This window comes from Lytechinus variegatus, chromosome 19, assembly GCF_018143015.1.
Source record: "Lytechinus variegatus isolate NC3 chromosome 19, Lvar_3.0, whole genome shotgun sequence".
In the NCBI taxonomy this organism is placed as follows: Eukaryota; Metazoa; Echinodermata; class Echinoidea; order Temnopleuroida; family Toxopneustidae; genus Lytechinus; species Lytechinus variegatus.
This window is the reverse complement of record NC_054758.1, coordinates 11,707,482-11,734,430: the sequence shown is the minus strand read 5'-3', so window position 1 is coordinate 11,734,430 and position 26,949 is coordinate 11,707,482. Positions and strand designations below refer to the sequence as shown.

Sequence of the window (26,949 nt, the reverse complement as noted above, 5' to 3'; positions counted from 1 at the left end):
TTTCATCTTCAAAGTCGCTGACTCCCTGGGAAGATTTGTATTCTCAATGTTGACCATCCATAGATATATCAATTTGTACAGGATGAACTTACTCAGAGTTTGGAGTGCTTCAGAAGGTTCATTTTCCTTTGAGTTTCATCTTTAAAAAAAAATCCGAGGGAAATTTAGAGGAAAAGGATCACAATATACTGAGGTTTGATTGTACTCTTTGGAGATTTGCAGAACGTTAAGGTTCATATTAGAGATTCATTTGAGTTTTGTTTTATTCCTGAGGATAACTAGAGGATAGCTCTAGAAGGAATAGTGGTTCATTTCATTTGATTTTCCTCCTAAAAGTTCCTCAGGAAATGTGTGTTTTTGATGATGCCGTTGACCATCTAGAGTTCAACTGTGTGAGTAATAACTTACTTTGAGTTTGGAGAGGAAAGGAAGTTCATTTGAGTTTGCGTGTTGTTCCCAAAGTCCTTAGAAAATCATGTTCTTGATGCTGTTGTATTGAGCATCTAGAGTTGATTGTACACCTCAGCAGTGCTTCTGGCGGAGTGCAGATTCATTTGAGTTTGAGTTTCACCCTATAAGTCCTCGAAAATTTTACCTGGTGGATGCATTGACCATATATAGAGTTAAACTTGTCAATTGATAACTTATGGAGAGATTCGCAATGAATACATTTCCATATTTGAGTTTTGTCTTAAAGTCCTTGAGAAGTTTACACCCTTGGTCTGTTGGGCCATCTAGAGTTATTCCCAATATTTTCAATAGGATATTAACTTATTTTGGAGAGCTTTAGAAGGAATAAAACTAGTATCGAAGTTCATTTTCCTTTGAGTTCCACCTTAAAAGCCCTTGGGAATTTAAAAAAAAATCTTCTTGAATCATTGACCAACTAGAGTGTGGATAGTTTAGAGAGCTTCTGCTAATTAAAGGAAAAGAGGATCATTTGAGGGTTTTTGTTCTCAGGAAATGTATGTTCTTTTTATGCTGTTGAATTGACCTTCTTGAGTTAATTTTTCTGACTTTAATACAAGGAGTGAGTTCATACTCTTGAGATCTTCAGAATGAAACGGTTATTTTGAGCACTTCTAGAAGTACTTGCATAATTTTTCTTCTTTAGTTCTAAGGAAATTTACTTGAGCGAGTCTCATTCGTCAGCAGGAATAGAGGTTCATTTAAAAATTTCTTTTTGAAAATACCGATTTAAAAGTACCTTGTTCATGCTGTTGACTACATCGACCACTCAACTTTTTTTTAGTTAGGATTTATAATCTACTGGTGTATAATGTGAGATTAGAAAATATGGCTATTAAATTGAGTAATGATAATAGCATGGCCCCTGGGATAACAATTTTTTGGATTTGAAGTACTTACCTTGGGTATATATATATATGTATGTCGATATTATTATTTTGTTTATTATTATAATTAGTTACTAGAATTAATAGGGTATTATTTGAAAAAATGTAAAATTCATCTCATTTGAGTTTTTGAAACCTCCCGTGTTGCGTGGGTTTACTGCAGTGTAGTAAAAAGTGACTCCTTGAATATTCAAAATTACACCTTCTCAAGAAGAAATTGAATTTAAATCTTGGACAAATAATAAACTGCAAATTAAAAAAAAAATGCGTGTATGAATCTCCTACAAAAAGGCAGGACAATTTTTTTTCACTCTCCCAGACTTCAAAGACATTTTATTGCCTAGATATTTGCCGAGATATAAGTTATACAAACAGTACTTCTCCAATTTTGAGTGTACAATAGGCCCTATATAGTTGAAAGCTATATATTGTTCAGAGGACAATAAAAATATGGTTGAATTGTCATTTTCAAGGAGAATCAGGCTATTATTACAGAACTCCTTGGGAGAGAAAAAAGCATTATCAGACAATGGAGAGTAAGAGTTCACTTGCACGCAGGAGCATTGTGCCTACATGTAGTATGTCTAGTGAGATTTATCAACGTCCAAACTTTTTGTTGGATATCATATTGGAACAGGACTCGTTTGTTGGTGGTCGGATTTCCTGTTAATTTAGAAAAAAATGGATTCTTCTTTTGTATACTTGATCTGATTTCAAGTGTCTGGCCAGGTTCTTGTCTACGTCGAAGGGCCATCTAGGCTTGGTCCTCCCTGCAACGTTTCTTTTCATCGAGGAATAGAATGGACGGCTGTGATAAGTGTGAACAGATTCTGTATTTTTGTGTATTTCTTAGATCAGTTGTATCAGTTCTCCTGCTCAAATACATGTAGTAGGGAAGTGTTGTGGTGTAGTGGTTCTGACTCTTGCGTTATAATCAGAGGGTCATGTGTTCGATCCCCACCACGGCCTAGCGTCCTTTGGTAAGGCCTCAATCCACACTTTGCCACTCTCCACCCAGGTGTTAAATGGGTACCTGGTAGGATGTGAAAGCGTATGTAGTATGCCTAGCATTTGAGTCTTTGAACTTCTGTTGGAATGCTCCCTAGGGATTGGAGACAGTGCATCTGCAGGCATGCCAGGATCCAAAGACAGGGTGATAAAAATTACAATGTGAAGCACTTAAAGTGATACTCACTCTAAAAATGCTGTTTATAATTTTAAGCATGTTGTTCAAGCCAGTCACACTAGCAACTATTGTTTAATTTTTTTAAACAACTGTTTAAACTTTTTAAACAATTTGTTTAAAAAGTTTAAACAATTACAAAGAAGTTTAAACGGCTTGTTGTAAGAGTGAAAGGCTTAAACAATGTGTTGTTTTCTTTTTACTGTGCAGTATATAAATGTTACTTTATTATTAGTATTATTTATCAAAAAGGAGTGATTTATTCTGTAGATTGAAAGTCAGTCTAATACATGTAGATTGTGGTCATGGACCAATCCAAAATTGGATTGAAATTTTCAATCGAGTTAGACTGAATTCAAACTTCAATCCAACTTTGGATTGGTCCCTGGTGGCCAATCTATTTAATTCTAAGTAAGTTTAAAGAGTACAATTTTCATGCAGATTGTAGAAGCTCATGTGCATAGGCCTATGTACATGTAATATGAAATGAAAAGCAAAATGTACATGTACATAATAATGATTTCTTTTTAAAACAATGCCATTGAAACTCGGCGAGTACCGACCCCCTTCCTCATGGAAATTAGATGGGAAGCGAGGGACGAGATTCTGTACGTCATCAAGGGAACAGGCTCCGTTGTAAGGTTTGCTAGTTGCTAGAAACTCAAACCATGATAACCATCCACAGTCAACGCCAATGTTCAGATTAAATAGCATTTTCCATGTTTTACTCTTAGGGCAATTCCATAAAAGAATCAACCTTTTTGTACGTCCGACCTCCATTTTTCTCAAGTTGAACTTTACTTCAGAAACTGACCAAATCATGGTCATTTGAGAGCATTAGTTTTTAAATCAAGTTGTGCATGTAGTTTCACACATATTATAAACTTTGTTAGGAATTCCATCAAAATGATGAATATTACTGTTTTTTTTCTTTTAGTCACTGTTGCATGAATTCTCTGATTCTTGCAGGCTGGTAATCATTATCCTGGTATTGCATCACAATTTACTCCACATTTTTTATGAGTGCTGTACAAAAGTTCATTTGTGTAGCAATTTTCTGTACAAGGATTGTATAAGAATTATAACAATAATAATATTTGAAATTTATATAGCGCATGATAGTCAAAAGACTGCGCTTTACAAAATTTATTAAATTACTAAATTATACATTAAAAACCTTGGAATTTAAAATATCCAATAAATCTAAACTTCAAACCTAAAATATGTCATACAAATTAGAACAAATTAAATCAATACAAGTTATATTAGTGACATAATTAATGAAAACTTACAATATTTAACAAAACATACTGTATTAAAGATTATCTTAAACATTATTTTGAAAAGATAGTGTAGTTTTTATATTTAAGGAAAGAGCTCTTTGAATATGTTGATAAATATCTAATTTAGAATTATGGAAAATACTTTCTATGGTGTAGTCTTACATGTACAATTAGGTTCAGTATAAAGAAAAATCTAAAAATGATTTTAAGAGAGCCCCTTACTTGAATCTTTAAGTCAACATAATTTGACATTATTCTATTGCTTTTAATATCAATGGAAACTTGGAACAAACCCTTCACGAAGCTTGTGAAACTTTGATATTTTCTATCAAATAGATATTAGCAATGTGAATTCATAGTCTTGAAAATCTAAGGATCCTGGAGCAAGTCTTGTTATTAAACAAAACTGAAATACTTCTGACTATTGCCTTATCTATTCATAGTGAAACTGATAGCATGTCATATCAAAAGCTAATTAATAACAGAGTAATAAAATAACGGAACCAATTGGAACCATAATGGCTTCCTCTAATACCTGAAATGTAAACATTGAACTGGTCGTTAGAAGAAAAGAGAATAAATATAGTTGGGCAATTCCACATGGGAGAGGGTAAAAACAGTAAAATTCAAAATTAATAATATGCATCTGAATGTGAATGTCCTTTTTACACAAAACCTTATATTTTAAGGAACTGAAAATCTTTTTCAAATATCTGTTACGGTTTTTGCGGAGCAATCTTTTGAATTTGATGACCATTTTCAATTAGAGAACATGTATTTTACATTATTTTGGATAAATTTGATAACTAAAAAAATATTTTACAATTTTGGTTCAAAATCATCTAATGTTGTGTGTGAAGGTGTAATAATTACCAGTAGCAAATGTCTTTATCATGGGTATTTTCAAATTTCTCAGAGAAAATTTTGCAATCTACTACAAAAACGGATGTAATTCCGTTACCATGAAACTGAAAAGTTTTTCCTATGAACTAAATACTTGCTTGAATTTTATATAATTCTGAATTCTCTGATTTCATGTGACTTGCTAACGACTGAGCAACATTTTTTTGAAATATCATTTCTAATTCTGCTGTAACTGTGGTAACGGAATTACATGGTAACGGAATTACCATTATCATATCTTTAAAGGGGTGTGCGTTAGCCAATTTTGTTCCAATGGCATGTTGATATCTTAGCTGTAGATCACAGTTATAAACATTAAAAGCCTTCTGATTAGTAATTACACTCCAAATCAGGATGAAATTATACAATTACTTGACAACAAGTCCCATTCAATATGGCCTGAGTATAACATTCAGAAAAAGGGCAAGATAATGTACATTAGCATCAATAAAGTATATTGATGGAGCATACAATGTAGGTGAATGCCTTACAAAGGATTAATGGGCAATCAATTCTTGGGGAGTAGAAAAATGATTATGCAGGATGATCTTAACAAAATTTTCATTCAGATTGATTTTGCAAAAAATGTCATTGCCAAATACCATTTCTAATGAGATCCAAAATACTGGACGCACAATCACGAAGTGACCATGTTCACTGTGTGTGCCTTGGAAAAGAATGGCATTCCTTTTTTTTTTGTAATTGCCTCTGATCAATTCACCCTCAACAGACTTAGTGAACTTTTCAGTAAAAGAAATTCCGGGACGGCTGGGAGTATTTCTCTGCTTCAAAGAAATGGGTATAGTTTTCAGAAGGGACCGCCTACTAATTTAAGCGATATCTTCTGTGTAACTGTCCTTGCAACGGAAGATTGGATATTCTTTGCAACAAGCCATGGTGAGGGACCAGACTCTGGCATTGATTGGCAAACAGTGTAGCGAGCAGTAAAAAGTAATGAGTGGAAAAGATTGAAGTGAGATCCATAATTTACAGATGTTACAAGAATCACATGCCAAAAAATCATACTAAATCTTTATACAGATGACATTTCCAAAAGTAAGGTGGATTTGACAGATATTCAAGAATCAAGATGCCTTAATTAGCACCAAACCAATAATGTGCTCCACCCCTACTTGTATGCAATGGATGCTCAGAAACATGCAAAGTCAGCATCATCCAATAATCACTGCTTCATTAATAAAGTGAGTAACGACGATGACCCTTCAAGTGAGGATGATACACAGAATGTGAACACTTCTCTAAGGAGAGGATGGTGATAATATTGAGACCAACAAAGTCATTAATAACACAACATCTGAGAACAGCAACATAACTCAGTTTGAAATGGGTAGAAATGTATGTACAGCATTTTGCTTTATGCTAAGAGACAGTGGTAGTATTCTCATATACATTCTGATATAAAATGAAATATTTTATCTCTATTAAAATAAGTGATATAAAATAGCCTAAAATTCATTCCGAAATGGTATTCCAATAACCATTACCATGTACTTGCCCTAAAGAAAGACCAATCATGAAAATTTGTTGATGATATTTGTGAATAAATTACTTTCAAAATAAAGTTGACATTATAATGAATTGAATCAGACATTAACTTGGAGCTAGTGTGTTGTAGATTTCAGAGAAACTTTTACTAAACTTTGGGTTGCAAAATGACTCATTTCTCTGGTAATTCCGTTACCATAGCACATATCCGTCATTCACATCTGAACGTGTGAGGGGTTTTCTAAAAATCTTGGTTCAGTATATAGCACTAGTGGCCATGCATAGTATTAGGTTCAGAAAATTTGAAAATATTGAGATATCTGGATGCTGTGAGCAAAAATAACAGCAAAATTTCTCTGATTTGTAATTCCGTTACCATGGAATTGCCCAGTTTTATTGAGCAACTTACAGGTATGGTGAGCTATTAAAAAATAGTTTATATTCAACTTATCATGTTGAAATGAGTTTGAGGAGAAACAATTGCAATTACTTGTTTGTTTTAGGTTTTGGTTTAGGTTTCATCATTGCAATTCCTATAAAATGCATGTTGGCAATTATTTTATTGATATTGATTTGATATCAAGCATTCTAACCACTTTTGTTCTGTGGTCCATGAATGGCAAATGACAAAATAGAAATAGTATGTTTTATAAATAGCGATACCATTTTGTTTTGCAATTACATACCTGCCAGCTGTCCTGGGCCCTGTTTTAACAATGAGTTACTATTGATCCAATCAATCGTAAGTCTATGGAAATCCATCATTGTCAAAATTTTTTCTACATAAAATTTTCAAAATGTCCATTGTGAATAAAGTAAATGACACACCGTATTGTCAAGAAAACAATGAATTTATGTAAATTACGTCAAAACATTTTGAACATTTATGCATTTTCGTTGCTGGCCGTGCATAGTTGTGATCAGATTAGTCGCAACTTTTTGTAAGACGTTCCCCAGATTTTCTACTTTCAAAATTGCCAAAAATCAGGACACGATTTCTGAAATTTCATGTGACAGAAAAAAATGGGGGAAAAAAATCTCCACTGAGACCCTTTCATACCCCCAAGTCCTAGATACATCTTAAATAGCCCATTCCTTTTATGATTAAAGTTACTAACGGACAGACATTTCATGGGGAACTGTCTTCTCGACCACTTCGTTGGGCCCTGCCCCTGGACTCTGCTGGGGGCTTAGTGGACCCCCCCATTGGCTGTCCAGATTTTGCATAATCTATAAATGGTATGCAATTGCATATTTTCCCTTTTTTGTGAACACAGTTTCTCAAATCAAGGAATCCCCCCTCAAAGTCCAGGGTGTCTGTTTGGGATACATATGTTAAGCATATCTACTTAACTAAAACTATAACTTTGACTGGTTATGTATTCAATGAAATAGTTTAGTATACTACAAGTACTTTGATCGAAATAAAAGTCTTCAAATTCATTCTCTATTTGTCACTGCATAAATTACTTTCAGTCTGCATACAAACTGATTGTATCAAGTCTTCTTTGAGCTAACATGAATCCCCAAAAAGCATAAAGCTGGAAAACAAATAAACCGTATATTGAGGACAAAGTTTGAATGCAAATCCAAAGTGCAAATATAAAGTGGAATTAGATATAGATAGCTAGGAAGAACTTCTGTTGCTTAACATATAGATCGCATTGCCACTGGTCTGCCTGTCTTAAAGCTGTCGGCAGAACCTGCTTCGATAATTTGGATTAAAATTTGAGGAATAAGATCATGTTTGCCAGTTCCTGACATCCATGTAAAAGAACACAGGAATCTGATTGGTATAATACTCCCAAGGGAGTGGAGGATGTGTGTATTTTATGTGCAGGAAGGATTGATTGAATCTGTTCACCTGGGTTACTTGTGACGCCCTGTATACCTTCATGTCGGCCTTCATGTAAAGTGTTTTCTAAACAAACTGGATTATTCTTATGATTAAAATAGACTTTGGAACAGAACTACACTAGTTCTAGACTAGTTCTCACTAGTCTGAGATGACTTGGCCCTAGTCAATGTTTAGACCTACTGATCTGCCTTGGATATTTTCACATATTTGATTTTCTGGTGAATTTCAATCAATTGAAAAACCATTCTTTAGAGAAGTCTTTGGTAATTTGCTGTTATGAGCATTTTCATTAAGGAACTTATTGGATATTTCATTTGGCCTAGTATGTTTTTTTACAACAGTTATCACATGACAGTGTCACATGCATTGTACTCGACTCAGCCAATCAGAATCAAGGAAAGTTGTCAGATGACATTGACAAACCTGATGGTGAAATGCTCTTTTTATCTTTAGTATTTTCCCTAGAAATTGAAGTTATTAGATTTTCTGGTGAATTTTATTTGATTCAAAAGACATTTAGTTGGAGAAGTCTTTAAGGTTTTGCTATTATACTTTAGGGGTGGTGCAAAAAATATTATGCAATCAATTGCAAATTCCTGATGCAAATTTACAATTGATATATCAATTCTAACTATAGTGAATTGCTGCCAGAAACAGACGAGTAATCAATTAAATGCCAAATTGTGATTATTTGCCTGAATTGTGATTGATTTTTTTGCTGAAAATTGACTAGCAATTGATTGCCAAGTTTCTTCCAATACCCCCCTTCATTCAGAAGATTGTGAATTTTCGTAAATATTGTTCGCCGACAAGACATTTGTACAAATGTAATCGACTACTCATGTGGGCTCTGTGGTCTAGTGGTTACGACTCCCGTCTTTCAATCAGAGGGACGTGGGTTCGAATCCCAGCCGTGGCATATTTTCCTTCAGCAAGAAATTTACCCACATTGTGCTGCTCTAGACCCAGGTGAGGTGAATGGGTACCCAGCAGGATTAATTCCTTGAATGCACTGAGTGTTGAAAGGCAGCTTGAACTGAAGCCGGGGTGATAATAATGATAATAATAACAGTATGCCTCAGAATAGATTATTTAATATAGATGGTGCTATATAAATGCCTACTATATTATTATTGTTGTAGTGAACTGGTAGTGGAAAACATTGTCAACCAGTGGGAGTTTTCACATGACAGCGAAATATCCTTTGTTTCTTATATTTCCTGGTCAGGGCCTGGTAGCACAGAGCCTTGTGATAGATTTTTCAGTTTATCGTGTGATTAATTCGATGGAATTGTATGTAGAGATTAATCTTGCAAATAATCGCATTGCTTCGTGTTAAGAGGGCCTGATATTTCCTTAGATCAAATTATGTTCATAAAGCCTCTAAAATAACCTGAGAAACAACAAATAGTTCTCTTCAGATCCTTGGCGTAATATGAGAGCGTCGATATCACTTTATATAAAACACGGATGTTCATATTTTTGCACTTCATCGGCGGATTTTATTCGTAAATGATCATATAAATCCTGCTGATTTTCCTGGCATAGATTTCCTAATGTGAGACTTGTTTTCTTTGAAGGAAGAAGATTTGCATTACAGCTGGAATGAAAAGACTGTGCTTTACCATGTAGGCCCTATAGCATTTTGTGTTTGCTTGGCATAAAGGAGTGGATGAATAACTGTCATTTTCTTTTGACGATGACCTGATTCCATTGGAGAAGATGTATTACTGTGTGACAGTAAAATCTCCAGAGGTTTGTATTATACTTTTATTCTAAATTATGCTGTATATTTTTTCAGTAAAACTGGTTGAAATGCAGAAAATTGATTTATATGTCTTTGTATCTTATGTTTGTTATCAATTCACTTTTATAATGATTTTTTTTGCAATTTCAGGTTGGTGTATATTAAGAAATTTGTGTTTCTTTGTTGAAAATTTTGTATGTTCCATATTTTTTGCTTATTAAAATTAATTTTCAGAAAACCAATTTATACATATGTACAGGAATTGAAATGCTCCTTGATATAATTTTTTGACTTTAATATTAATGTGATTTTGCAACTTTCCTTGAATCTTGCACCTTGTGTATTTTCATTTTGTACCCAGTTATTTATATCTCATTTTATTTCATGTTTTTATGATTGGAATAAAACTTGAATCATGAAAACGAAGTTGTTATTTATGATTTAATACCGAGAGTGATTTGTTTACAACCTATTAGGGTGATATGAACTCTACCATTGGAGAGTTCTGGACCACATTGCACAAAAGTTACCATTTGCCCTTTTTACACAGGATTTTCTTAACCCCGGACTATCGCTAACCCCGTACTATCCTTAACCCGTACTATTTTTTTTCCTTTTCACACATGCCAAATTGTTATTGCTAACCCCGGATAAGGAATGCTTGCTTTTTACACACGAAACTCACTAACCCCGGACTAGTGGATTTTGTCGATCATTCGTAGTACAAGTACTTCACTCGTACACTTTTTACACACGCTACAATTTCCTTAACCCCGTACTATAGGTGGGGCCAAATTGCCATTTAGCCCCACCTATAGTACGGGGTTAAGCTTAGCCCACTTTCGTTTTACACATGCGATCTTAACCCCGTACTATTGCTCTTAGCACCGCAATTGGTGGGATAACCCTGCTTTTTTGCAGGGCCAAATAATCCCGTACTGTAGGTGGGGTTAGCCCACTTTGCAAAAACGCTGTGTAAAACGAAAGTGGGCTAAGCTTAACCCCGTACTATAGGTGGGGCTAAATTGCCATTTAGCCCCACCAATAGTACGGGGTTAAGGAAATTTTAGCCTGTCTAAAAAGGGTAATTATGGACATTTTTAACCTTGCACAAAATCCTTGATTTTGATTGGCCATTGATCAGCATTTACCGTGGTACATGTAGTTACCATTGGATGGCTAAGTTACCATAATAGTGACTTCTACGCAGCAGGACCTAGAACTCCACTTTACCACTCTCCAGTCTCTAGGGCCGTCTGCACCATCCCGAGTTTTCAAATTAGCACGCTATTTCTGAAAGGGTTTCTCATGAAAGTGCTCCATCCTTATTGCAGGAACCTGTCCATAAAGATCACCTCCAGAGGGCAGTCTTTGTAAACAGTTTAAAACTCTTGATTTCTTTTTATTATTTTTCTCTTTTTAGGAAGGAGTCGTAAGGAATAGGATTTCCCACGAGAGTACTCCATCCAAACCCAACCAGTCAGAGTTAGATGAAAGTAAACGCAAGCTAGTACAAGATATTTCTCACCTTGTAAGTAATTGATATAAGGATGATGATGATGGTGATGATGATGATGGCAATGATGATGATGAGGATAGTGAATGTATATTGAAAGTACTATTACAAGACATTACTCACCTGGTATTGATATATTGATGATGATGATGGTGGTGGTGATGTTGATGGTGATGATGATGGTGATGATGATGATGATGGTGATGGTGATGATGATGTTGGTGATGATGGTGATGATGATTGTGGTGGTGGTGATGATGATGATCGTTATTATTTTTATTAAATAATATTATTATTATAATAATAATAATAATAATAATAACAATGATAATAATAATAATGATAATAATAATAGGCATTTATATAGCGCCATCTATCTAGAAATATTCTATTCCGATGTGCGTTATTATTTATTATTATTAAATAATAATAATTATCATCATCATCATCATCAATATTATGCTCAAGGACTAATATTTATTTAAAAAATAGTATAGTAATAATAGTGATAATAATAAAAAAATATTGGTAACAAATAATAGAAATCATAATTCAATTTCTACTTTTGATAATAATGATAATAATGTTTATCATGTAATTGATTTAAATAGCAATTATAATGATGATATAATGACAATAATGAAAATATGATGACAATGATTATAACAACGATAGTAAGAGTAATAGGAACTAATGTGAAAAAAAAACCCACAAAACATTTAAATACAAGAACATTGTGGACAGAATATTAGCATCTTTACTAAGACTTTAGTATCTTGGAGCAACATTCCTTTGGCCACATACCAAGGTGTCAGTTTCAATTTTCAAACCGTTCGTATTTGAATTAGTTCCAGACTCTGTTTTCACAGCTATACATAATTCAATATATGAATGCACTTTGTGGAGACTATGGCATGTTGCAGAGAAAATTCAAAGAAATACACTACCCTCTCAATAAAGTCAAGTAAAATGAAGAAAATGTTTATCAAATCTCATTATTTTTATTTATGAAATTAGGAAACAGGGGTCCTTTTCCCATTTATTCAGTTTTTTTTTTTTTTTTTGGGGGGGGGGTGATTCAACCCTCTCCCATATGCTGATGTGCAATTTTTAGGGGGTCGGGGTCGGGCATGTTCCCCCATCCCAATGAATATTATTAAATTGGTCCAGAGATAAAGTCACATTCCCAAAGATACATGTACATGTAGCTGTCACTGACAATAAACTATAAATGCACAGGAAATAATTTTGCTTTACAAATTTGAATAGCATTTTCGGTCATATAAAGAGAAAAGCTCTCATCTAGTATTAAAGTAATGTTCAGTCCTATGTAAAAATATGCTATACAAAAGTTATGCATAGCAGTCTTTCAAAAATGTGGAGGAAATTGCGATACCAGGAAAATTATTCCCTGAATATATTTCTGAATGATTATCAATTATCTGAACTGGACAAAAGCACCTTAATGCTTTGATCCCAGCAAGTTATCCCTTCAAAGTCGACCAAATCCCTGTTGTTAATAGTAGTCACGTTTCCATCAGCTTGTGTTTTCAAATTATCCTATCCATGAGCCTGCAAACTACATGCATCTTGATCAAAACTGTAGTTGAATCTGATTCTAATGAAATAAATATTATGATTTGTCATTATTTTTAGAAAGCTAGGCTAAAAAGAATAACATATTTTTTTGCTTTTTCTTCTGGTGATACAAACTCTTTATCCATGATGTATTCTTTAAAAATCTGTATTACATGCCCTCCTATAGAAATAATATGTATGCTCTACTGAGAAATGTGAAAAAAAAGAGGCAGGGAGAGTTGTTCACAAGTCACATCACACATCTTTGCCGCATTGCCAATGAGAGGATCTTCATAGCATTAGTGATCGCAATATTCAAATGCTTGCAACTTTCTCATTATTTGTCTGATTTTTCTCAACCTTTGTTGATCTGTTTCTTTAATTTTTCTGTTTTCACACAAGCTATCTTGGTCCAAAGATTTCATTATCCTTTAATCACGAAGATCAACCATACTTGCTACATGTACAACCTAAGATTTATTGAGCAAAGCTTGGCTGATGAAAGTGTGTCCTTATAAATCTGTTTGAGGTGTGAATAATTTGTAAACAAACCTGTTGACATAAGAGAAAAAGATCATGAGATGCAAACTTAATACTTGGGTCTGTGATCTACTCTCATTTTGCAAGAGTATTCCTTGCAAGTGCATTAATCTGTTGCCAACTGAAAGGGGATATTTGCTGTGCAAAGTCAATGGAAATATAGAATCCAGTGGTCATTGGGTTAATTGCCTTGTCGGCTGGTAATTCTGGAATCTGCAAGTTTGAAGTCATTCTCGTTGGAAGGATTTATCTCAGTGTGGCCTAATGATCAAGTTTTGGAATAGCATTTTCTGTTGTTTCAACATAGAGGAGGTTTGTAAGTAGAGATTCATGTATGTGTAGTTTCGTTTTCAGAACTTTGTTTTTTGCAATGATTTTTTTTGGAAAATTGACTTCTGCTATTACTTAAGATACTTTTTTTTTTGGAAATCAGTCCATAACAGCTACATGTATAGTATAGATCAAATTTCTTTAGCAATTCAGCAATCTGAATGGTTTTTATGAGAAATAGAAAATTAAAGTTGAATTTTCATTTTGAACATTCTTTATCCAAATAGATTTGGTGTATTACAAATGATATGTATTGAATTGCGGGATTGGAATTAATCAAGTGACTGGGGTAATAACATGCTTTAGCCATTCTGGGAAAAGTGCTATAGATACAAAAATTGGCTATTATTATTATGTATATCCATGTAGTATAAATGTGATTAGCACCATTTGCAACAACAACAGCAACAACTAAAAACGAGTGCACTTGGTTTTGACCTTTATCCCCCACCACCCTACACTATAATGCTAGAGGCACTACCCATAATACCCGAACATAAAGTATTTTCCAGTCTGTGATTGTGACTTCTTAACAAAAGGTCGGACAACTTCTGAGAAATGACAATAGCAGGCCGGTATGGGGTGGTTTCTATTGTCCTTCAGGAGTGAATAGATTTCAATGGTGCATGCATGTAATGTACGAGCAGCAACTCAGTGTATATAGTCCACTGTTCAATATTGGAATATATTTTGGACTATTGCATGGAATATATGTTGGATTATCGTATGGGATATATTTTGGACTATTTGCTATAAATGATGAACAGTGGGAGTATGTTTGGAGAACTGTGAAGCTTGGCAAAACTTCACAGGTAACACTTTTTCAACTTTTCTAAGCTTCTAGAGAGAGACAAATTACACCTGTGGATATTGGCGTATGGGTTTCATTCATACTAAAAGCTGCATTAGAGCTCATTATACAGTCAATATACATGTACATGTACTATTGCACACTGGGTTACATACTTTGCACATGTATTGGTTTGTTGGATAGGTTTACCATCAATCTGCTCTGGTAAAACTTTTTGAAGTTATGTGTTTGTACTTTCAAGGCAATTAAAGGGATGGTCCGGGCTTAAAGAATGTATAGCTTGATAAGTAGAGTAGAATTCACTATGCAAAATGCCAAAAATTTCATCAAAATCAGATAACAAATAAAGTTATTGAATTTTAAAGTTCAGCAATATTTTGTGAAAACAGTCATCATAAATATTCATTAGGTGGACTGATGATGTCACATCTCCACTTGTTCTTTTGTATTTTTATTATATGAAATGAGGTTTTCAAATTTTTTCCTCCAAGAACTAGAAAACTTGGCTTGACAACTGATTTTGCATTAGATATTTATTGCTGCAACTTATCTCATTATAAAGGAGACATATTATTCACACAAATATGAAATAATGAAATAAAATATGATTTTATGTAATGAGATAACTAAACGGAAAGTTGAGATGTGACATCATCAGCCCACCTAATGAATATTCATGATGACTGTTTTTACAAAATATTGCTTAACTTTAAACTTTAATAACTTTATTATTTGTTATCCGATTTTGATAAAATTTTCAGCATGTTGCTCAGTGAATTCTTCATATTCAGCCTGGACCATCCCTTTTATACCCTAATTTCATAAACCTATCCTCCAATTAGCCGCCTAAGAGTAATGCGGATAATTCAATAAAAATTGCGTTCATAAACTCCGAAAATAAGCCGCATTATTTTTACGAGCGCTCATCCTGAAAAAGGCAGATAATCGCCATGACAACTGGACATGCCCCCTCCGATGCGGTTGTGTTGGAAAAGGGTGACCTTGTGACCGCACCATGGCAATTATCCGTATTATTTGGAAATGCGTTCATAAACTCAAAATCTTATCCCGATGCCGCTATTATGCGGATGAGAGCAGCATCAGAGTAATGCGGATAACTCTTGTCCTCCAATTTTACGACCAAATTATGCTGCTATTAGCCGCCTAATTCGTTTTAATTGGGTTTATGAAAGGGGTATAAGAAAGCAGACAGCAGCAGAAAGAATTAATGCTAATAAGGTCCGAGTAGTATCAAAACTTTGTACATGTTCTGCATTACATTGTATTCTTCCAAAGGAGTATGCATGAAGGAAGAGAAAGTAGATTAAACTTTTGAACTATAGGAATGTCCAAGTGGTTACATGTTACAGGACGATAACCTGGACTTGTTATGTTGTATGATGATAATATTAGATACCAATACTATAATAGCGATGTCCCCATGCGTAGTGTTTACATCCAGCATGTGCTCCAACTTGTGGAGCTTGGATGAATTTCTCTTGCGACAGCCATCTAAAGTGAAAAAAAATGAGTGAGAATGTTGTTAAAACTAGTTGGTTTGGAAGTTTTTGAAAATGTATGATAGTGAAAAAAATGCACACATTTTTACTTTGGACTAGGGATCAAGGGTAAATTGGGGGTTAAGGTTGGGTTTAGGGTTAGTCTTAATAGTCCATTAATATCGATAAATTTTGGGTGGCTGTTGCAAAAGAAACTCTTTCGTGGCACTACTTCAGTATTACCGTGGTCATACGTGTAACAGAGTCACAAATGTAGCTAGCACTCGCATAGGTATATGTACCCATTAACACAGACATGTTCACAAAAGACGTAAGTGCTGCCATTGAGTTTGAATCCCTGACCTTGTGGTTAAAAGTCCAGGGATTTGTCCTCTGATCCATAATACCAAAGCACTTGTATCCTTACAAGTACGAGAAATTCACTTGCATTTATTATGCTGCACGCAACCTAGGCAAAGAAATCGGTAATTAACAGGCGCAGTGAGCAACTCGCCACTTTGTAGCTGTTTTGTAGCCCTTTTGAAAAACGACTTACAAAACAACAAATTCATTTTGCTCAGTTTGGATCCATTTTACTGAACACTGTTCATGTGATAGTGTGAAGGAATCAGGTCCTCTTTGAATTGCTACGTCTTTCCCACTGACAGAGTTGAGTTCACACAATTATTCATTTCTTTGACACAGGATGAGCTACCATCAAATAAGAATATATACATTGTAAAGTCTTGAAAAGAGAGTCTTACAAAGTGTAGAGAATTACAACATGCATTAGTGTGAAGGAATCAGGTCATCTTTGAATTGACTATATCTTTCTCACTGACAGAGTTGCATTCACACAATTCCTTTCTTTGACACAGGATGAGCTCTCATCAGACGAGGATGTCCCTGACAGCGAGTCCATCGAGCCTTTGCTAGAATCCGGATACAGGACAGAAGCAAGTATTGGACGTAGCCCTGTTCCTTCTAAGCATCAGTTTTTTCCTCAACCGTACCTTATCTCAACCTTTGTAGGTAAGCATTTGATCATCACTTTTCAGTCTTGAGTAGTTCATAGTTCAGACTTGGTTGATCAGAAGTAGGCAAGTCTTTGACTGTTGATAGAGTCTTTACCAGAGGTTGGATATAAGACAGAAGTCAGTATTGACGTAGCCCTGTCCCTTCTAAATATCAGTTGTTTCCTCAGTCCTACCCTATCTAAACCTTTTTAGGTAAGCATTAGATCTTCCCTTTCCAGTCTTCAGTAGTTTTTAAATCAGACTTGGTTAATCAGAAGTAGGCAGGTCTTTGACTCTTTGATCAAGTCTTTAAATACCAGAGAGTGGATATAAGATAGAAGTTAGTATTGGACATAGCCCTGTCCCTTCTAAGCATCAGTTGTTTCCTCAGTCCTACCCTATCTCAACCTTTGTAGGTAAGCATTTGATCACCACTTTCCAGTCTTGAGTAGTTCCAGTTCAGACTTGGTTAATCTGAAATAGCAAAGTCTTTGACTATTTGATCAAGTCTGTACCAGAGAGTGGATATAAGATAGAAGTCAGTATTGGACGTAGCCCTGTTCCTTCTAAGCATCAGTTTTTCTCTCAACCATACCCTATCTCAACCTTTGTAGGTGAGCATTTGATCATCACTTTCCAGTCTCGAGTAGTTCATAGTTCAGACTTGGTTGATCAGAAGTAGGCAAGTCTTTGACTGATGATCAAGTCTTTACTAGGGACTGGAAAGATACATTGTAGGACAGTAGTCAGTATTGGATATACATACACATGTAGCCCTGCCCCTTCTATTAAAGCATTAGTTGTTCTTTCTGTGGCCAAGTCATATCATATTTTACCCTTTGTTGGTTTCAGTCTTGAGTAGTCGTTAGTTTGGGCTTAATTGATCAGAAATAGTCAAGTCCCTTTCAATCATTGAATGGAATTTGCACTGTTTTTGCAGCCCTGCTCATGACAAAGCAGCCACTGCAACGACTGGACCCACTCTTTCTCCTTTGCAAGCCTCTTCCCTCAGTCATACCTGTCTTCTGAACTTTAAGGATGACGTGCCTTGTTAGGAGATTTAGGTCCTATAACATTTCCTTTTCTTTTCCCATATTTCAGATGCCTTGGCATTAGATGTCTTCCCTCAGCCATTCCATCCTAGTCCAGACAGAGCTACCTTCCTTTCCAGATCAAGTGCCCTCCTGCCACTTTGTCCTCGATGCGGATATCACCTCAACCCTTCTCCACACCAGGTCTTCTCTTCAACTGAAATCCTCTACCCTAAGCTCTTTGGTGCCTTTGATCCTATAAGCCTTCTATCAGGGGATGCCACCAGCACGACCAATCTCTCGGAGAATCTGGACGAGTTGTTCAAGAATGAAGCAGTGAGGCTACAGCTCCAGGATTGTGGCACGCAAACTGAAGCGGTTGAAGAACAGGAATCATCAAGGTTTCATGATCAGAAGACTTCATGCCATGCCTGCATCCAGACGGACAGAGAGGTTCGTATTCGCAAGATAGCAAGCACACAGACTGAAGAAGATGCTGATTGGTTGTTGACTGACAGGTCAAGGGTCACAAGAAGTGCTTCCTGTCAAGGACCAAGCACATGCAGCCAAGCAGTGTCAGCTAGCGTCGTGCTGACAGAAGCTCAATCGCAAACGGACAATGTCCTAGAGAGGTGTGATGATGTTCATATAGACCATGAGGTTGACAAGAACCTAGTGTGTGTGTCCCCCAAGGAGAATGCAACCACACAAACAGACTGTCTTTCTAGAGAGGACTCGGTAGAAGCGACTACCATTGCAACACAAACCTTGCCAAACCCTAATCCTGCTACCTCAGAATCTTCTTTCACTTTTGATCTCACCATTCCTGTGCCTTCCAACATTCACCCGGCCCCCATCAAGACATCCTCGAGTTCTTCGTCCTCTGTATCATCCACCACCTATCTGGCGCCCTCTACCTTGCCTCCACACCTTATCTGTGAAGATTGGGATTCAGACTTCAGCTCAGATTCACCCTTGTTTGTCAGCGCAAGGTCTTCACCTCTCATCTTTGGCAAGCAAGAAGGAGAACCGACCAAACCTGTTGAGACACTAAGCTTCAAACCCATCATTGCAAGCAGGTAGGGTTTATTCGTATTAAGAAAAAAAGAAGTAGTATCTTAGCCTATCAGAGGGTAAAGAAAGTTATGGGACAGAAGGTTGGCTTTGTTTGTTGTTGATTGATGTATTATATGATACATGTATATGTAGCTCCTAAGTATGTGTAGTTTTTCTTGTGGCAGCGATGCCTTTCATATCATTTAGACCCATGCATGTGCATTATACATACACCTGTGAATTGGAGATTGGGGATTACTAAACTGAGCATTGGTATATATACATGTTACATGTATGTACATTGATATGGTTTAAAAACAATTTTCTAATGCTCTCAATATGGATGATGTTCTACTACTCCATACACCAGTTTTTATTTTTATTAATCATTTCGTCAAAAGAAGTTTTAAAAATGATGAAAATAGGGTTGATTGGCATGTATCTTTATGGGGCAATGTAGGCTGTGGGGGGGGGTCAAATTTGAATGTAGAGATTAAAAGTCAGCAGGTTGACTACGCTCGGTCAGGTTTCACCAAACATAATTTTGTCCTTTCTCGTCGTTAATCTTTATAGAGATAAGATGGAAGAGACTGCCCCGGTATGTCTGGATGAGAATTCTAATAAAGACATTGCAAGACTCCAACCAACTGGACACAAGTAAGTATTTCAAACTGCAGACCAAGGGGATGTTTCACAAAGATTTAAGCATGACTTAAGAGTCGCACTAAATGCCGACGCGTACAGGATATGCAACGCGCAATCTTATTGATCAATACACAGTTGTGCACGTCTTCTTGGCATGATCTGACCAATGTGGTCATGTCTTATATCGCACGCAACGAGGCATTTAAGTCATATTTAAATCTTTATGAAATACTCCCTGGGAGTGTTTCATGAGACAGTCATAAAACTACTGTTATAAGCTACTTTAAATCCTTGAATCTGATTAATTGAGAGCAAAAATTGTCAGTAAAAATAAATGACTAATTATTTAATGAAATGCTCACCTGAATTCTTGCAGACAACTCACTTCTTAACATCCCCTAGACCACTTATTTCTTGAATAACAAGTTGATGTGAAGCAAAATGGAAAAAAAATCAATAAACCAAAATTAATCTCCCTAAATTGGCAATGTGATGAAAAAAATATTGTTTTAAAGATGCAAATTGGCAACTGCTTTTGTTGTTAAAAACCTTGTCATTATTGGACACATTATACATATTTAATTTGCTAAGAAGTACCAAGATGAATGGAAAATTTAAGATTGTTGCCAATTTGAGCATCAAAAACAGATTAACAGGGTATCTCTATGGGTCTTATTAACTTGAATTTGGGATAGACTTTGCATTTTGACACAATCTTGAATGAAATATTGCAATAGAAAATACACAGAAATAAAAGTATTTGATGGGATTTCCTTTGAAATTCACAACAGATTAAATAATAATATGTTCATTTAAAATGTATATAGTGCAGTTACTATGTGAATATACTCAACTGTGCTTTGATACTTGGTATCATATTATTACCCCGGCTGTAGCTTAGCCGCCATATTAATAGGCGCTAAAGCGTTCAAGGAAGAATCCTACCGGGTACCCATTCACCTCACCTTGGTCGACTGCAGCACAATGTGGATAAATTTCTTGCCGAAATTACGCCATGGCTCGGATTTGAACCTACGACCCTGTTTCAAAGTCCGGAGACTTATCCACTGGGCCACAGCGCTCCACGTTGTATCAGGGGCCGTTTCTTAAAGAGTTACAACTGTTGTAACTTTGCCATTATGGCAACTACCATGGTAACCTTGATTCTGGCTGATGAGCCCTGTGACCATGGTAGTTGCTATAATGGCAAAGTTACAACAGCTGCAAGTCCCTCATGAAACGGACCCCAGATCACTATTGATTTTCCTTCTAAAGTTGGATTCACTTTGAACCTTTCAGGGTTAATCGTGAGGATAATATACAGAATTTGTGCTACAGGTATATTTAGAATTGTGGTTAAAGGTGGATTGGAGCAGATTTTGAATTGTGAGAAAAACCTTGACAATATTATTAGAAGTTGTATTCAGCCATGCCATTGATAAGTTAGAATAATGACAGTATAACACCTGACAAGGAAATATGTGTTTGATAAGCAGCTGATTTTATATAACTCCTTTTTAACATTAGTGCTACCAGAACTGGACTCTCCCTGTACAAAGTCTATGTGAATTTAATAATTCTTTATTCGACCATTTTAGGGCAAGTTATTAAAAATCAACATCTTTTAAATCATACAGAAGGTCATTTTTATTCTTATATTTTTTTTATTTAAAAGGCAATCTCATCTACCTTGTACAATAATGGTATTCCGCTTTGATATAAAGCGTAACACATAGCAGACTGATACGTAAGCCTTTTATACATGTAGATAACAATTACACTGGCTTGCCTGCACACAATGTATGCACATTCTCCACTCCCGGGGAGCATTCCAATTATATGTAGATTTACATGTATGGAAAATCTGATGTAATTTATTCCACTCATGATTTTCAAAGAATTTTGGTGTATTTTTAAAAGTGGGTGAGATATTAAGGCCTCCTTTTAGAGTGTTGGTAAATCCCTCCAAAGTCACTGTCAGCGTTCGTGTTCATTGCTACATTTATGAAACAGTTATACTGTGATTAATAATTGACTTAATATATAATTTCAAACTAAAAGAGAGAACTGATTTATTCTAGTAGTATGTACAGCATCTGGGGAGTTTCAGCACATATAGAAATAGTTTATATCGCTTTATGTAAATGCATATTGTTTTAGTATTAATGTAAAAAAAAAGATGTTTGTGTTTATTATTTCCAAAGACAGTCAGACCAAATCATTTCCATTTTCCTAGGCAATATTAACTAGGCTGCTAAGTGACCTGAACCAGATTCGATGTTGGTGACATGGACAGTTTTGGCCTTTTTATTCTTTGCTAGAATGGAATTATTTCGCACCTCTTATAGAATTGAGATCGGGGTCAATTTTGTTGTGTACTTGATAAAACGCATTGTTATCCAAGAATTCTTTGATGGTCCATAGAAGCTACAGTGCTCTCTCTCTCTCTCTTTCTTTCTATCTCTCGGGGGGGGGGGGGTAATGGCCATGTTTTGAAGGAGTTCAGCAGCCCATTGCCGAAAGTGTTGCGTTTAAACGCAATGAAATGCAACTAAAAAAGAACAAGCGCAAATTTCCAATACGTGTGTTTCATTGGTTTAAAAAACAAGTTGCGTTTGATCGCAATTCCTTTTTGCAACGGCCCCAGAACTATCATTGGCACAAAGTTTGTGTCTTTCCCTGTGCATGTAGCTTTGTGAAGGAAGAAGATATATACTATAGCCATTGGCAAAACTGAGAGCGCTGAAGTACGCTCCAAAGCACTTGACATTTCAAAATCCTTTATATGTAGTCTTCATGGTGAACCTGAAAGTATTCACAAGTTCTGTGAAACTCGATTTTGATCCTATTGAGTTCAAACAGACAAAAGATGATTCATTAGAAATCAACAATTATATATATATATATATATATATATATATAACTTGTTGGTCAGATTTCTGGAATGTAGTCAAATCAGTGTTTTTTCCATGGGGTTTCCACCTTACGAAAAAAAAAAGGATTTTTGACAATAGTATTCACACTCCAATACACATCAATAATGAATGGTATTTTTGCTGGTATTTGATACCAATATACATGTATCTGCGTGTAGTTTGATACAGTGTTGTATGTGTTATTTCATGGTGTGGAGAGTGTATATTAAAACTCTGATCGGGTTAAATCTGTACATGTTAATATCAAAGGTATGTGTTTTATTTATATTTGTCAATTGTTTATTTAGAGTCTATAAATGTCTGTTCACTGTATATGTATTTGTAGAAACTGGAATAAAATTATACCCCTTTCATAAAATCAGAGCAGGACCAGAGTTATCCGCATTATTTCGATGCTGCAATTATCCGCAGAATAGCAGCATCGGGACCAGATTTTGACTTCATGAACGTATTTCCAAAGTAATGCGGATAATTGCCATGGTGCTGTCACAATATCACCCTTTTCCAACGCAACCCCATCGGAGGGGGCGTGTGCAGTTGCCATGACAATTATCCGCCTTTTTCAGGTGGGGCGCTCGTAAAAAATAGTGTGGATTGTTTTCGGAGTTTGTGAATGCAATTTTTATTGAATTATCCGCGTTACTCTTAGGCGGATAATTGGAGGATGGGTTTATGAAAGGGGTATTAGTGAACCCCACCACAAAATGCACTCCTTCATGTTGAGTGTTGAATGCAGACAACACTGCAATGTTTGGCGAGCCCAGCGAAATAAAACTTTATTGAATGTAATATTTTATCACCTGACTTCATAATTGAATACATCTACTTAAAACATGTCAGAACTTGAGCACTTTGAATATATGCTAATTTTCTGATGGGGTTCGCTAACTTTTAAGCACCACTGTATATATCCTTAGATTTGTTTTCAAAGCTATTTATAATCAACTTCATTTTCTTGAAAAGTTGTGTGCAAATCAATTCAAGGCATGTACAATTCTGTATAATATGCCATAGTGATGTTTAATCGTATGTATGATACAGATATTTTATTACTGAGATTTTTGTATTACTTTATCAAGAATCTGGTGTCAGCAAAATTTGTAAAGATACATGTGAATTCAGGGAAAAAATTAATAATTTATTTTCTGGGGCTATTTTTGAGCTCACTAGCCCAAATATCCTAATTTTTGTGTTAAAGTTTACATTGGACCCTATATGAATTTCAGGGGCTCCATTTTAGTTTTCCAGGGCTCCTTAGGGCATTTCTGGGGCAAAATCGCCCCGAGCCCCCGTGTATTTTTTTCCCTGAATTGTGAATATACATGATTGAGTAGATTAATTACAAATTCTGATGGTAATTTCTGAAGACAGTATTTTTCCCAACTAATATACAAAAAAAATATTGTCCTAAATACTTGACTATGAAATGGAAAAAACTCTGAATCTGAATCTAAAATAGTGTTTATTTGAATGTCTCTTCCTTGTATTTTTCTGCCCATAGGGAGACTTTGTTAAACCCAGAGAAATCAACCATGAGACAGAGACGATCATTGGAACGAGAGAGGAAATACTCAGGAGTTATACAAGGTAAATTACCACTTGGTTTTTACTCACTTATTTTACTATCCAAACTTATTGATTGAAAAAACATGACATTTCTGGAAATGTCTATCTTTATCATGTGACGGAAAAGGTCTAAACCAGGGTTTGAAGACATCTGTGTCGCCAGGGGTGGGAAAATTAGTAGTAGTGAAAAAAAATTATTATTTATTATTATTAGTAGTAGTAGTAGTAGTAGGAGTAGGAGTAGGAGTAGGAGTAGTAGTAGTAGTAGTAGTAGTAGTAGTAGTAGTAGTAGTAGTAGTAGTAGTAGTAGTAGACTAGTAGTAGTAGTAGTAGTAGTAGTAGTAGTAGTAGTAGTAGTAGTAGTAGTAGTAGTAGTAGTAGTAGTAGTAGTAGTAGTAGTAGTAGTAGTAGTAGTAGTAGTAGGAGTAGCAGCAGCAGCAGCAGTAGAAGTAGTAGTAGTAGTAGTAGCAGTAGCAGTAGCAGTAGCAGTAGCAGTAGCAGTAGTAGTAGTAGTAGGTTTAGTAGTAGTGTTATCAATATCATTTTCAGTTTCATTTTTACTATAATTGTGATGATGATTTTTATTATCATTTTCATTCTTTTATTTTTGTTTCCTTTACAGCAAGTAATGGTGAGATGGTAGACCTGACGACGGCAGACATCGATGTGTCGTCCATCTCTCCAGCGGACCACGCCCTCAACGAGAAGCTCCTCTCCGAGTCCAGGAAGATCTCAGAGAAGTTCGACAACAGGAGGGGGAGGCGGTTTTCACCGGCAAAGAAAGGAGGTTGGGCCATTGTTTAAAGATTCCACGACAATCAGCACAGAGTTTAGTGATTGATTGTAATAATAATAATAATAATATAGGATATTTATATTGCGCACATATCCACCTTGTTAGGTGCTCAAGGCGCTCCAATATTACCCGGCTAAGCTAGGCGTTCATAGCGCACACAGCTTTTTAAGGAATTACTTCCTACCGGTACCCATTTACCTCACCTGGGTTGAGTGCAGCACATCGTGGATCAGTTTCTTGCTGAAGGAAATTACGCCATGGCTGGGTATTATGTGATTGATTGCAAATAAGAAAGAGACACAACTTTATTTTGCCATAACAACGATTGCTCCAGGCTTTATTTTGTCTAAGATGTACTGTTTATTATGTGATAGATTGCGCATTCAGTTCAAAGGAATCAATTGTAAAGATTAAACCTACAGTGGTGCCCTGGTATTTTCTTACATCATGTTCATAAGGTTCTTTGACATTTGCTCCGGCGGCATTTGTTCTGCTAATCGAATGACCAACTTCAAGCCTGGGTTTAAAGATTAAAAAATTCGGTAACGATCTCAAAATGACTTTTGACAGAGAATCCAATTTAATGACCACCCAAATGTCTGTATGAATAAAAAATATAAAAATATTATTTCAAAAATATTAATTCAAAATATATATTTTCAAATATATATGTTCAAAAAAATATTATTTCAAAAATATGAAAATCAATAAATATAATAAAAAATATTATTTCAATCCGCAATAATGAACTTATTTAGTAATAGTAATAATAATGGTATATTTACCCAGGGTAGCCACTTCATTTCCGTAAACTGTTCTCCCAGCGAGCCCTGCTATTATTGTTACCCGGGTAAGCCAGGCTACTACCTATTCAGGTGCTTTTTGAGGAATTACTTCCTGCCGGGTACCCAGTCACCTCACCTGAGTCAAGTGCAGCACAGTGGATGAATTCCTTGCTGAAGGAAGTTACGCCATGGCTGGGATATGAAGCCATGACCCTCTGTTTCAAAGTCCGGAGACTATTCCACTGGGCCACGACGCTCCATGGTGACAAACTTTTCTTTTTCTTCTTCATTAGATGATGTAGTATCAGATGATACCAGCCCTGATTCGTCTCCAGAGCCCCTCAAAGATGATATGAGTCCTAGTCTAATCACCCAGGAAGAAAGGGTAGGAGCTGAGGTGAGTCATTAGTTTGTGATAATAATAATAATAGCTGGATTTATAAAGTGCTTATTGCCAGAGGATACAAAGCGCTGCTATTATTACCCGGCTTTAGCTCGAGCTACCATCACCGGCGCTCAATGCATGCAAGGAATTACTCCTGCCGGGTACCCATTCACCTCACCTGGGTCGAGTGCAGTACAGTGTGGATAAATTTCTTTCTGAAGGGAAACACGCCATTGCTACGATTCGAACCCACAATCCTCTGTTTTAAAGGCGATAGTCAGAACCACTAGACCAAGACGCACCCACATATGTATGTAAGGACTGCTATTATTATTATTTGTGTTGGCGTCACCTGTGCCTGGGAGGCGAAAAGCGAACTGAATCACTATGACCCGCAGGTCTCTCCTCCCGATATAACTGATTGGGGGGAATGCAGGTGGACCACTACACAGGGGTTTCCCCCTACTCTTATACGAATAGTGCAGTGGGTTCTTAACGTGCAAAGGTGGTGACTCTCCTCTACACGGGGCCTCCATTTAACGTCCTATCCGAGGGATAGAGTGTTTTCCATTGTAACAGCCTGCATCTATGAAAGGCATAGTTGTTTCTAGAGGCTCTAGGGAC

The 26,949-nt window shown here is 35.9% G+C and overlaps 1 protein-coding gene across 8 annotated transcripts in view; it reads left to right on the top strand.

Moving 5' to 3' along the window:
- Positions 1-26,949, top strand: part of LOC121406342 (inositol 1,4,5-triphosphate receptor associated 1-like) — a 57,048-nt gene that overhangs the window by 422 nt on the left and 29,677 nt on the right. For 5 of the 8 annotated variants that reach the window (XM_041597377.1, XM_041597376.1, XM_041597373.1 and 2 more), the window contains exons 1-7: positions 14,420-14,611; positions 16,988-17,141; positions 18,227-19,235; positions 19,786-19,869; positions 24,295-24,380; positions 24,982-25,146; positions 26,234-26,337. In XM_041597377.1, the coding sequence (XP_041453311.1) occupies positions 14,426-14,611; positions 16,988-17,141; positions 18,227-19,235; positions 19,786-19,869; positions 24,295-24,380; positions 24,982-25,146; positions 26,234-26,337 (1,788 nt within the window). In that variant the 5' untranslated portion in view covers positions 14,420-14,425. Of the gene's footprint in view, positions 1-9,668; positions 9,844-11,258; positions 11,367-14,419; positions 14,612-16,987; positions 17,142-17,474; positions 17,542-17,662; positions 17,740-18,226; positions 19,236-19,785; positions 19,870-24,294; positions 24,381-24,981; positions 25,147-26,233; positions 26,338-26,949 lie in introns of those variants that run through there. The other 3 variants (XM_041597374.1, XM_041597379.1, XM_041597378.1) reach the window with 3 other exon arrangements.